The sequence below is a fragment of the Artemia sp. Qi Xiang Cuo genome, chromosome 1 (assembly GCF_049724085.1).
Source record: "Artemia sp. Qi Xiang Cuo chromosome 1, ASM4972408v1, whole genome shotgun sequence".
In the NCBI taxonomy this organism is placed as follows: Eukaryota; Metazoa; Arthropoda; class Branchiopoda; order Anostraca; family Artemiidae; genus Artemia; species Artemia sp. Qi Xiang Cuo.
The window spans coordinates 94,327,153-94,341,382 of NC_142794.1; the positions used below are offsets into that span (position 1 = coordinate 94,327,153).

Genomic DNA, 14,230 nt, shown 5'->3' on the forward strand with positions numbered 1-14,230 from the left:
ATTGATCTGTCTCTAAGAAGGACAAAAATCTATAGGACACATAGAAAGTGGCTTTTACTGAAGATATAGGCAAGAATCTTATTCGCATATTATAGTCAGATAAGATACCTTCAGCAACAATGATTTTCATTATTAAAGTAGTTTAAGCATTTTGTTTAAGCTTAACTCTTTAAAAATCATTTTAAATAAATAGATAACAAAAATTTAAATTATGTTAAAATATTCAACTAAGTTGTTAAACTATTTTTTTAAAAGCACCTTTGAATAATAGTACAACTTTTAAACCTAAAAATTCTAAAAATCGGATTCAGCATCTTATTTTATTCTAAGTTTTCTGTAGAAAGTTTGCCCTGCTCAAATTCACTGTTCTACGAATAACAGTTTCTTTTCATAGTTAACCTAATATTTATCGATCTTCTTTTCGCATGGATCTTTTTTTTCTTGTACAAGGTTCTTTTTTAGATCTAATTACCAATGCGATCCCTTACTAAAATAATGACAACTAAAACAAATAAATAAAAAAAATGTTTTGACATGACGTTGACACATAGAGAGTAGATATGAAGCAGGATATTTCAAATTTTAATAAAAATGTAATTAACAAGTCGTTTTTGTTTCCAGCCCAATAGGACAATTATTGTGAGTAAAGCCAAAATATTTCTGGGCTTTAAAGTTGTGTGTTTACCAGAGAACCCGAAAAAATTCTATGTTATTTAACCAATACGAAAATCAGCCTTTTTGTCATAACGAGAAATAACAACACCTAATCGTTCATAAGAATAACATTTCACCTAAAATAGTGAAATGTTTATGCAATAGTTTTAATCCTCTTCATTTAATTTTTTTCAAACAACCGTTTATTGCAACATTAACCGCAATATTCAATTTGATACTCCTTAAACCAGACAAGAACAGTTGAAAGACACCAAATACAAAGGCGATGAAATCTGGTGACCTATTTGATCTCAAAGTCCCATGAATTTTCAATTTTCTCCATACTGAACTCTAAAAAATTCACCATTCCCTCAAAGGAATTAATTCATACATACTTTACTCACCTGCCTTACACTATGTTTCACCATCCTTATTCCAGCTAACCATGTGAGGTTATACAACGGGTGGATGAAGCTAAGTATTTTTTACAGATATTTTGCAATCGGAGTTCAGTTGATTTCTGATGATTACATAAGAGTATACAGTATTTTGTTTTATGGTTGGAAGACTGAATTGTATCTTTCAGGATTTTTTCGGGGGGAGGAAACTGAGAGGGCACAAGGGTGCTTCTAATTTTGTTGTATCGAAGGAGACAAATTTGTCCCTTCTCTAGTCCTAACACAATAGTATATGCTGCTGTTTTTATTGCTTTTCTGTACTTGTAGGATTACAGGCTCTTTGCCTAGTTAATGCACAATGGCAGATCGGACAACTTCTGTTTTGCCCCTTCGATAAATTTTTCATTTTCTTTTCAAATTGAATTTTTTGTTTATTTACTAATTAGCCTTACACCGTTAATACATTAACTAATGAAAGATCGTGCACCTTCAATTTTCTTTTTTAAATTTTTTTCTAATAATGACTCTTGGACCTAGTCAACCACCCCTAGATTCCCAAGATCGTGTTCCGCAGGTCTGGACGGTTTTATAAATATGAACAAAATATATCAGACAAATAATCTGGTTTCAATGATCATGTTGAACTATTTTTGCCAAAGTCTTCGACAATACGGCTAATCAGCCGCTTAATGCACTTGGCTTTGGCTCTTAGGCCAAATCTAATTTTCAACGGTTGCATTTGTGTTTGCTTGTTAATTTTTAAACTAAGATACCTTTTTTAGCTCTTAAATGATGCTTTCACTTTTCAGGATCTGTAACACCTATAAAGAATCAAGAAAGAGCTAAAGCATCAAATACTGATGGCAATGATCAGGGAATGAACACAGTTGACACGCTGATTATCGGTATCGTTGGAGGAGTGGTTGCTTTTGTAGCTATTTTAATTGTTTTGATTTGTATTTGTCGTTTCAAAGCTGGAAAGTCGTATCGTGCTGGTCCACTTGCAGGGTCACTGGCACATCGTTACAAACAAAAGTGTACTTGTATCAGCCATGACCGGTCTGGATGGTGTAGTCAGTATGTAACACCTGCACCATCTATTCATAATCTTCCTGTTCAGCATGCTCAACTTTACCGTTCTCAGGCGCACAGCAGAGCTACAATCCGGAGTACTAATAGTCAAGGACCTGGAAGTAATTTGAGTGTTTGTGCACCTAGTACACTCAGTCGTGCAAGCTACTTTTCTACTTCAATGTATTATCTAGCATACCCAACAGTTGAAGATGAAACGTGTCAAATGTAGTATTAAGGAGCTTTAAGTCAAGTCTCTTTAAGTAAACTAAATGTTTTTTAAATTAAACAATTATCGTAGTTAATATCATAAAATAATCTTTCAGTGTGTTCATGAGGGAAATGCAGCAATAAGTCCTTCAACTTCGGGTGAGTTAAGGTGCGGCCATACATTTTTGTAAGATTTTTTTCTGCAGACGAGGGGGGGGGGGATTACAACAGCAAAAAAATAGTATAAATATGTGCAATATATTAGACAATTATAGAGACTTAGATTTTTTGAGAGTATATTCGCAAAGGCCACCTTTCGCATATCTGGCGCTAATTAGAAAGAGATGAAATCACAATTATTCATTGCTTAATTATTTTATTTACTTATGTTACTTTACCTAATTATTTAGTTTCGGCATTAACCAGATGGTGTCCCATTTCAAAAGACCTGAGAGTTACTTATCTGATAAAAAAAAACTATGTTTAAAATTGAGTCTTTAAAATAGTGTTTAAAATTCCTTTCCATTCCCTAAATCTTGAATCAAAGTTTTAAGGTTGACGTTTCCTGTGAAATATGATTTTGCATTAGACCTACAGAAGATTGCTCGACGTAGTCTATCTTTTCAATCATCACGAATTTTTTGATGGGATCAAAAGTATCTAATCTATTACATATATTTTAGAGAATCGTCCTTAGAAAAGGATTGAACTTTTCTTCCTATATAGGACAATTTTCCTTTTTTATTAAAATGTTATTCAAAGATGAGACTGAATCTTAGGTAATAACATGTAACAAAATTTTTGTCTTGCGTCGACAGTATTAGAGTAGAACCGCAGCACCGGAGAAAATTAGCATACGAATATTTTGCACAAAATATGAGTCTAAACTAAATGCAATCTTAGTTTGATTTTAGTTTACTTGTTTCTGTTCATTGTTTAAAAAAAAGGACAATAAGGTGAGAAGCATCAATTTAAGGTGATAAACCATTAATAAAATTTGATGCAATGATCACGGGCAACTAGTTTTAAGAGCAGGAAGATAAGAGCCTCTAACCTCTCGAACGATTATATGGTGTGTAACTCAGTAAGAAACCTGTTTCTAAGAACTTTAAATATCTTTTTTATGGACATTGTATTGTGGGAGAAGTAAAAATGGCGAGTCAATAAACTGAGATGTTAAAAATAGTGATCATTAGAAAAACTGAAGATAGTAAATTATGTAAGTGTGTTTGAAGATATAAGAAACTTCAGTACTTCAAGGAGCTTGGTAGAGATTCAATAAAATCAAAAGCTATTTTATAAATAATATTTATCAGATAATTCATCCAACTAAAAGCTATGATAACAGATTATAATGATTAATTTCAAGCTATACAAATGTCAAGAATAAGTTGCATTCGGCTGGATTTTCGGATCTTATGAGCTTATTCGACCTTGAAAACTTTCCGAGGCCGAGCATGGAAGTAATTGATATAACAGCTCGAAGCCGCTATTTTCTACATCCTCTGTTGTTGATATTTCATCTTCGTCGGCTATTACTTGAACATTAAACGGCTTTGAATGTGCTAAAAAGGATAAAATGATGAATTAACCTCATGCATTGCAAAATGAAGATGAACAAATCGACAGATTTATATCACTGATTTAAAATATGACATATATATATATATATATATATATATATATATATATATATATATATATATATATATATATATATATATATATATATATATATATATATATATATATATATATATATATATATATATATATATATATATATATATATATATATATATATAATATATATATATATATATATATATATATATATATATATATATATATATATATATATATATATATATATATATATATATATATATATATATATATATATATATATATATATATATATATATATATAATAGAGTTTATCAAAATATGGCACTTTACCAAGCTTATTATTAAACTTACATATTTTTGTGAAGGTTGTAGAATTGTATGAGTGCCTGTAGTGTATTCGCTCTATTTTGATACTTGAAATAAGCGCTTCACTTGATAGTACATCCTAAAAGCGAATTCCTTTTAGAATACGTTTTTTAGTGGAAAATAGTGAAAAAGTGAAATACGAAAAAAAAGTCCATACTTGTGCATTATATGGGCCTTTCTAAAAAGTCGAGTTTGGTTAATGCTGATGAATAAAATAAAATAGGTTGAATATATAATAGTTTAGAAACAAATTTGGGCTATATATTTGCACATTATGGAGGGTAGGGGGGTAAACCATAGCATATATTAAATACATAACCTAACCTAGGTACCATCCCCCCCCCCTAAAACCCAAAAAAACAACAGTTTAAATATCGTAACGTAATAAAAACCACGCTATACATTGCAACTCTATAGTGGTCTCTTGAATTAACCCGTCAAAAACGGGTTTTTCGTGACTGGTTTCCTTGTAAAGGCCCATACAGTGCCTAAGTACCCAAAGGTCTTTTCAGATGACCTTACAGAGTGAAACTAAAACACAAAGTTAACATAAATAATTCCTTGTACAAGGGGTTGGGGATAGCCCATGTTTTTTACCGATTATGTAGCCCAAAATAATTGGTAGTTATCCGGGGTTGGGGGTTTAGTCGGGGGTAGCCCATCCCCCAACTGCACACTATTCACAATTTTATTTTACTAGTGGTTTTCTGCATGAATTTTTAAGTGCAAACAAAATTATCCAGTTTGTGATTTCAAGTCTTTTTACAGATAATCTTTCAACAAATTTCAACTACATATTTTATTGTTTGTGTGGATTTCATTACTTACTTACTTAGGTCCTCCTACGCCTGGGGGCGCATAAGGCAGCAACAGTGTTTCGCCACGACGACCTGTCCTGAGCCTTCAACCATAGCTCCTCCAACGAGGACCTCGCCAGCTTCGCCTCCTTCATTAGCGACCTGCCAAGGGTCATTTTTGGTCTCCCTGATTTGCGGAGACCGGAGGGTGTCCAACACCATGCATCGTGCGGCAGCCTTCCTTCCCCCATTCGCAACATATGCCACCAATACATCCATCACCGCTTTCTAATAAGATCAAGGATGGGGGTATGATTTGTCATACGATAGATTTCATTATTTCGTATTATTTCTGTCCAATGTATATTTACGATAGACCTTAGGCAATTATTGTCGAATGCCTGGAGTCGTCGTTCTAGTTGAGCAGTGATCCTCCAACTTTCGCAGCCGTATACAAGGACAGAGACCACAGTGCAATTATAAATTTTAAGCTTTAACTTCTGGGAATATTTATTATATCTCCAAACATTTCTAAGGTAGCTGAAAGCAGACCTAGCCAATGTTATTCGGCACAGTATTTCTCTTTCGGAATTGGCATCTTGCGTAAGAATGCTGGCGAGATACTTGAACTCTCTCACTTCCTCAATTTCCTCGTTGTTAACTAAAAGTCCTTCGGCTAATTCAGGTATGACTGCATTCGACATTGATTTGGTCTTGTTAGCATTTATGGAGAGTCCGACAGCATTTGCCATACGACCGAGTTCATTAATGTTGCGTTGCATATCTTCTGGGTCGTGGGTAATAAGTGCAACATCGTCAGCAAAATCACCATCATTGAGTTCTCTCAGTGGATTTAATTGTAGACTTTAAGTCTACAAGTTAAACTTTTAATGAACAAATTACTGCAAACAATAATTTAGCTTCTGCATCATTCCCCCTCCCTTAACCGTAAAATTTCTAAAGCCTATTGTGTAATCTGCGTTTTACTGAAAACTACGTATTTTGAATAGTATGCTTATATTTTTTTCAAGACATCAACGGATATAAAAAATAAATCTCTATAATAATCAAGCTAGTTGGAAAGAACCAATGAAAATAAACTGAATATTTAATATAAAGTAACATTGATTCCTGGGGATCTTGACAATTTGAGGTTTTATTTAACAGGTTTGTTTTGTTTTTTCATTTTCAATGTTATTAGTATAAAAACATTTTGACAAAATATTTTGTTTTCAATAAAGCGTAAATGACGTAATAGGCGTTAGAACTGATACAGTAAGGAAAGAAAGATTGATTCTGACTGATGGATAATTATTCTGGATTCTGTTTGCTTTGGTGTGCCAAAGCAAACAGAAGAAATTTGAACTGCAGAACAGAGTTGCGATTGCTTATGTGGTATTTCGACTCTTCTTGATAGAAGAGCGGATGGACCCATGATTGCACAAAGCCTCTATTCATACTGGAGGTCCCAGGAACTTTTTGCTGTTCAGTTTTGATCCAGCTGAAGTGCCAACGTTCGTAGTCCCCGTCCTGCACTTGTTCTGGGACCATTGATTTTACTGAGGTCGTAGTAATTTCATGATTAAAATGATTTAAATGATATGAAAACTGTAACTTGGAATGTTAAAACATTAAAACGACATCGTATTGACAATCGGACTGACAAATTCAGAATATTTAAACTGGAATTATTAGGAAATTCAGAAACTCATCCCAGAGGCAGGAAACATGATATCAGGCGATATACAATTTATTTACTTAAGCAGGAAGGATGGAGTGCATAGGTAGGGCTCTTGATGAATAAGGAAGCTACTAAGCCTTGTCTAGTTTGGGAAAGTGTTAATAATATAGAACGTTAGTTGCTTATTTTACGACTCAAAAGTGAAGAGTATCAGTCACAGTAGTAAACACCCCTATAGAAGAGACTGATAGAGATTGTAGTGATTCAGATGAATTTTACTTGCAGCTATTGGTACAAATAGGCAGGACCCCAGGTAGAAATATAGTATTTCCATTAAGGGATTCTAATGCCCAGGTCGGTAGAAATAGGGACAGATTGTATCCTAGCCTAGACAAATTTGGCTTAGGATACGAAAACAGTAAGGGTTAAAAACTGCTGCAATTTGTTCTGATCGTTTTGATTTTGACTGGGTCATTTATTGTAGTTTCAGTTATTTTTTTTTTTCAATAATTATTGATGATGATTTATGGTTTAAATAAGATTTAACATAATACCCGTAACCCGTAACTATTTCAAAGATCAATATAGATACCTCTAGATACCCCTTTTGACAACCTGGATGCGTTTAATGTGTCTTGGTATTTTGTGCAAAATCCCCTTCAACATTCCTTGGAATTTTCAGCTTAATAACCTTAGCCATTCGTGAGATATTGTAGATAAGCATTTTCAAAAACTTACACTCATTTTGAGAAGAAGAATGCTCTTAAAATCTTTTAGTTTATTTCACTAGTTCTAGTTGTAGCAGTAGAAGGAGCAATAGTAGTTACAGTTACAAGCAATAACAGTTGTTGTGAGCAGTAGCAATCTATGTTACAAATATTCGCAGTTGCAAGTAGTTGCTGTCGCAGTCGTAAGTTGCTATTCGCCGTCTTAAGTAGTCATAGTCTCAAGTAGTCATAAGTGGTCACGGTTTTCCTCCAGGTATATTAAAAAACTTAAAAGCAGAATCCGAAAGCTTCTAGTGGAGACTAGACCTTTCAAAAGCTCTTTTGAAGGAGGAAAATTAGGCTGATGCCACTTTACTCCAAATCCCTTTTTGCTAGTATAAAAATATGAAACGCATTGCGGTCTATACCGAGATATTTTTCCGATTTAAAGCTGATCGAGCTCAATAAGGAAGTTGTTTAAAAGTTTCTTTAAAGTCGGATATCGATATCTGATAGTGCGTTCATTTGTTCATTCATTATTCTTATTAAATAAAAAAACAAGTTTTTTCAAGTGAAAGTAATGAGCAATATTAAAACTTAAAGCGACCAGAAATCATTATGTATATAAGGGGGTTCGCTCCCAAGTTAATACCTGGCTCTTTACGCTAAAATTCGAATTGTTCCAAATTTTTGAGAATGACCCCTGAATCACAAAGGCCGTTTAAATAGAATAAATAGCTCTTGTGAAAGTACTAAAAATACTTCAGCGTAAAGAGTGAGGTATTGACGAGGGGTCTAACCCCCTCATATACTTAATAATATTTTTTCGTTTAAAATTTTAATGTTGCTCCTTAATTTAAGTTGAAAAAACTTGTTTTTTTATTTAATTCCTGATCGTTTTTTAAATAATGCCGAAAAATCCGGCGCCCCCTTCATAGAAATGTCTGTTCCCCCATGAAAACATCCTCCATGGAAAAATCCTCCCACGCAGTCCCCCCCCACCAGTAAGATCCTTCCTGAAAACGTCTTTATACTTCCCAATAACCAATACTATATTGTAAACAATGGGTAGTTCAAAACTTGCAGCTCTTCCCCCGGGGACTGTGAGGGATTAAGCCATCTTCCAAGACATAGTTATTATATTTTCGACCATGCTGAACAAAATGGCTATCTCAAAATTTCGATTGGGTTACTTTGGGAAGAAATTAGCTTGGGAGGGGGCCTAGTTGCCCTCCATTTTTGGGGGTCACTTAAAAAGGGTACTAGAACTTTTAATTTCTGTTCGAATGCGCCTCATAACTTTTGATGGGTAAAACTAAACTTGATGAAATTTATAAATTTAAAATCAGCATAAAAATCGAATTCTTTTGATGTATCTATTGGTATCAAATTCTGTTTTTTAGGGTTTCCGTTACTATTGAGCCAGGTCGCTCCTTACTTACAGTTCGCTACCACGAACTGTTTGATATAATATTTAAGTACATTCTAAAGACATTTTATTGATTTTGAACTAGACAGAATTATGTCCCAATACTTTACAAAGTGATTATTGATACTTGGATTGAATTTGATTTCGTTTGTCAATTATAATTGTGTAAACCTTTGTAGAAGTTTACATTGTGTTCGCCTAAGGGAAGGTCTTTATAGTTTTAGAGGGAGCTATTAGACAGCTTGGTTAAGTATTTAAGTGATGTTATGCGGGATTTTCTGTACCATTCTGACAAAAACATATATGTAATCAAATCCAAAAGTTTCACTCACATACTATTGGTCCAATTGCGTAGTTTCCTAAAGCTGTTCCACAAAAACGGTCATGAGGTTTTCCACTTAGAACGTTTGGCGTTAGGCCTTGAGGAATGTGTATATAGTCGGATTGACAACTGGCCATGCCAAACTGAAAAAAAAGTAACTGAATAAGTTCAATGACTAAGGGTATTGCCATAGGAGAGGATTCTTTTATCTTTGTTATGTTTTTTCTTTTGTTTGAAAATTATGCGAGTATTTCACCGATTGCCAAATGAGACTAAGGAATCCATAACCGTCTATAATATTTACAGGTTAAATTCTACAGGGAGGGGCTGGATAACAAAGCATTCAACCAGGTTAAGAGAACTACCATTTATGGTGGTTCTTTTTACCTGTGGTGATAAAATCACAGGCAAAGACACTATTTTTCAAACAGTTCGTCAACGAACTGTAAGTAAGGAGCGACCCGGCTCAATAGTAACAGAAACTCTAAAAAACGGAATTTTGATACCAATAGATACATCAAAGGAATCAGACTTGTTTGCTGATTTCAAATATATAAGTTTCATTAATTTTAGTCTTACCAATCAAAGGTTAGGGGCCTGAGAAAATTCGCCTTATTTTCAAAAAAAAGAGGGAAACACCCTCTAAAAGTCATAAAGCTTTAACGAAAATTACACCATCAGATTCAGTGTATCAGAGAACCCTACTGTAGAAGTTTCGAGCTCCTATCTACAAAAATGTGGAATTTTGCGTATTTTTGCCAGAAGACAGATCACGGATGCGTGTTTTTTTGTTCCCAGGGGTGATCGTAACGACCCAGTGGTCATAGAATATCGTGAGAGGGCTTATTTAAACGGAAATTAAAAGTTCTATTGCCCTTTTTAAGTGAACAAAAAAATTGGAGGGCAGCTAGACCCCCTTCCAAGCTCATTTTTTCCCAAAGTCACTTGATCAAATATTTGAGATAGCCATTTTGTTCAGCATAGTCGAAAAATCTAAAAACTATGTCTCTAAGGATGACTTAATCCCCCACAGTCCCCAGGGGAAGGGCTGCAAGTTTCGAACTTAACCCATTGTATATACATAGCATAGGTTATTGCGAAGTATACAGACATTTTCGAGGGGGATTTTTTCTGGTGGGGGGGGGCTGGAGGAGGGTTTTACATGGAAGGATATTTCTATGGAGGGATTTTTCATGGTGGAAGAGAATTATCCATGAAGTGGGTGCCGGATTTCCCAGCATTATTAAAAAACGATCAGAAACTAAAAAAAAACAAAGTTTTTTCAACTGAAAGTAAGGAGCAACATTAAAACTTAAAACGAACAGAAATGATTGCGTAGATTAGGGGGTTCGCCTAGTCGTTAATACCTCGGTCTTTACGCTAAAGTTTTTCTTAGTACTGTCAAAAGATCTATTCATTCTAATTTAACGGCTTTGTGATTAAGGAGTCATTCTTAAAGAATTGGAACAATATTTGAACTTAGCGTAAAGAGCGAGGTATTGAATAGGGGGCGAACCCCCTAATATACATAATAAAAATTTACGAATATAGAAGTTCGTTACAGAAGTTAATTCGTAAATTACGTCAGAACAAAATTTCGAGAAAGCCATTTAGCCAAAAAAAACAAGTAAAATTAACATACAAATTTTGTTTTAATTATTCACGTACGATGAGCCAAAATAAAAGCTGCATTAACTCAAAAACGTCCAGAAATTAAATAAAAAAAAACAAGTTTTTTTTACTGAAAGTAAGGAGCGACATTAAAACTCAAAACGAACAGAAATTATTCCGTATATGATAGGGGCTGCCCCTTCCTCAACCCCTCACTCATTAAGCTAATTTTTTTTTTTTGTCTTAAAAAATAGAGTTGTGAGACAGAGTCAAACTTTAGCGTAAAGAGCGAGGCGTTGAGGAGGGGGCAGCCCCTATTTTATACGCAATAATTTTTGTTCGTTTTAAGTTTTAATGTCCCTTCTTACTTTCAGTTAAAAAAAAACTTGTTTTTTTTTATTTAATTTTGTAAATAGAACCAGCTTCCTTCTTTTACATACAGTTGCTCTAAAGCCTCGCACTAAAATCAGCCTTTCTGTACCCTGTCAGATGGTCCATGTGATCTAAGACTTTTTTAGTTTAACACAGATTAAATTAAAGAACGCAAAGTGGCTCTGATCGTTTGAAATAAGTTGATACAAACGGTATAAGTCTTATGGCAGCCAACACAGTTTGAAGTTTAAACTTGAATGTCAGTTCTTACGATCAGTCGTTCGTGCAAAGAAAAATTTTTGGCTTCAGGGATTAAGAAAAGATTCGGTTTATAAATTCATAATTTAAATAGCCAAGATAAGGTTAAAAAAAAAAAAATTATCCTGGTCATCCTTCATCAGTGGTTTTGATTAATGAGTTATAATTTCTAGTGTTATGACACATTTTTTTATGGGTAGAGCCAAATCAAAACTAAATGTTAGGCTTTGATGCTTGAAATCTCAGAAACTTGAAATCTCTTTGATGCTGAAATCTTTAATGCTTAGTTTTTATTTTTGACATGGAATGAAAGATGTTGATCCCAACCAGACATGCGCTCGGGGCTGGGGGCTTTGTCCCCCAGCAGGCTTGTTGAAGACAGACAAAAAAAGCAGGTATGATAAAAAAAGCTTCAAATCTTCTCCCATTCTACCTTTTCCTTTTCACCTTGCCTAATCCTGTTCTCTCCTTCACTCTCTCTCTCTCTCTCTCTCTCTCTCTCTCTCTCTCTCTCTCTCTCTCTCTCTCTCTCTCTCTCTCTCTCTCTCTCTCTCTTCCTCTCTCTTTCGATCCCTCTGACTCTCTCTAGAGGATCTTTGATAGTTAAAAAGAATTCATTAATTAAGAGGAATGCGTGTCCAAAGTTCGAATCATTGAGTTACAAAATTTTCGTCTTTTAAAATAAGTTTTATAAATAATTTTCAATGAGTGCATATTACTAAACTAGGAAAGAAAACGAAATAAATTGGGAAAACGCGCATGTTTTTGGCTTTGGTTATAAGTCGAGACTCAGTGCTGATATTTAGGGGCTGGAGGAGATATACTTTAAAAACGCAGACGTGTAACAAACTGTTTCTGGGGAGGGAGGAGATCTAAAATGTGTAAAAGCGTAAAAGAATAATTGGAAAACAAAGAAAATTAAGATTTATGGGGGCAAGAACCTACAATCCTCTTTCTCCTTCTATCTCCCGCTTACGTACTTGCGTTAACTTGAGACTTTTTAAATTAAGGTAATAAGGGTTTCATGACAAAAAAAAATAACCTTTAGTTTTATTGAGATTCTTAAAGGGGGATGTGACTGTGACACATTTCTGAGATATATCTAAGTGACTGGGCACATATCACATATTTCTGTGACATTACTAACCAAAGCGGCAAAAATAGTGTCCCAAAGTCCCTTGGATTGCAAAACATCTTGAGAAGTTAATCAAAATTATAGCTATCAGGATACTAAAGTTTAATGGGCTACGACGCGAAACTTACCATGTTTCCAATGCCATCCATTCCAGTCATTGCAAAGCTGACATTTGATGTAGTTGTATAAGTTATCCCACAATAGTTTGGTCTTTGTTCAACACAAACACTGTAGTCCAGATTATTGAGATGCCCTAAAAGTTACAGGTGACGATATATACATATATATATATATATATATATATATATATATATATATATATATATATATATATATATATATATATATATATATATATATATATATATATATATATATATATATATATATATGTGTGTGTGTTAACGTGACTGTTCGAAATTCGTGAACGTCGACATTCAGCGGTGAATATGCGAAATATGTTTTTTTTTTTTCTCCTTGGATTTAGTCAGCATTGCTAGTCAAACAATTTAATGCAAGGTTTGGAGATGACAGGTTAGGTTTCGTTAGGCTAGGTTGGGCTAGGTTAGCTTAAGTTTTTAACTCATTTCTGATATTTAATACCAAATTTAAATCCAACCTAAACTAACATAATTTAACCTAACTTTAACTTTTACCATCACGGCTTGCATGAGATTGAAAAGGCTGAATTGCAAAGCTATTCGAATCCAATACAGGTAATTGGTCATAAAGATGAGTAAAAGCTGAACGATCCCTTTTAACTAGCCCTTTTAGTATACACCTCAGTCATGCAAATACTAAAGAGGGGTTCAAACTCATTAACATAATATAAAGAATTTTTTGCCTTATATTTTTTTGTTAGTATCAACAGCTTTAATTTAAATCAGCCAAATTGCCAAAATTAAGCAATCACCAAATTGAAAATTAAACAAAACAATTACCAAAATTAGAAACATTGGTAGGATAAGTATTAGCATGAATTGTTAAGATTAGTGATCAAACAGAAAACAAGACCAAAAATCGAAGAATTGTTGACAAAGTGTAGTAATACGTTTAAAGAGCATCAATACATGAGAAATTAAATGCTATCCATATACCTAACCCAAAAGAACATAAATATATCAGTCTGAGATTTCGTTAATTTAATACCTGACCAGTATTCAGCCTAGAAAAACAGCCAGTTGATAAAACTGATCGTCAAAATGAGCTTTAAGTTAAAGCTAACCATTAAATAGTAACGAAGCCCTAGACACGAGTAGAAACTAAATTGCATGAGTAAATAGGAATATTTTTTTAAAGACGGAACTTCCCCCAAAACTGATTTTCCTTGAGGAAAATTGGACGATCTAAATAGCGAGCTCCTTACTACTACCAATATTTCAAGGTGTTTATTGGATAAGTGGAAACATAAGACAATACATGTCACCATTGATGTTTTAATCCTTGCCATCACCAGAGCAAGAGTCCAAACTATATATTGATGAACTCAGAATCTTTATGAATACTTTCTATAGCAAGACTATTTTATGTCTTAATGAAATCCAGTAAAGGACACAAGACAGTGCAAATAACATTTGAAATGGGAAAGTT

General features: G+C 33.8%; 2 protein-coding genes across 2 annotated transcripts in view; one reads left to right on the top strand and one right to left on the bottom strand.

The window, feature by feature from the left end:
- LOC148956945 (uncharacterized) overlaps positions 1 to 2,456 on the top strand; it is a 108,925-nt gene extending 106,469 nt beyond the window's left edge. The window contains exon 12 of the mRNA XM_089087897.1: positions 1,862 to 2,456. Within this exon, the coding sequence (XP_088944023.1) occupies positions 1,862 to 2,355 (494 nt within the window). The 3' untranslated portion in view covers positions 2,356 to 2,456. The remainder of the gene's footprint in view (positions 1 to 1,861) is intronic.
- Positions 2,457 to 3,628: 1,172 nt separating this feature from the next.
- LOC148956946 (dorsal-ventral patterning tolloid-like protein 1) overlaps positions 3,629 to 14,230 on the bottom strand; it is an 80,909-nt gene continuing 70,307 nt past the window's right edge. Inside the window, exons 10-12 of the mRNA XM_089096922.1 lie at positions 12,769 to 12,893; positions 9,275 to 9,407; positions 3,629 to 3,898 (exon numbers count right to left, since the gene is read on the bottom strand). Coding sequence (XP_088953048.1) covers positions 3,750 to 3,898; positions 9,275 to 9,407; positions 12,769 to 12,893 — 407 coding nt within the window. The 3' untranslated portion in view covers positions 3,629 to 3,749. The remainder of the gene's footprint in view (positions 3,899 to 9,274; positions 9,408 to 12,768; positions 12,894 to 14,230) is intronic.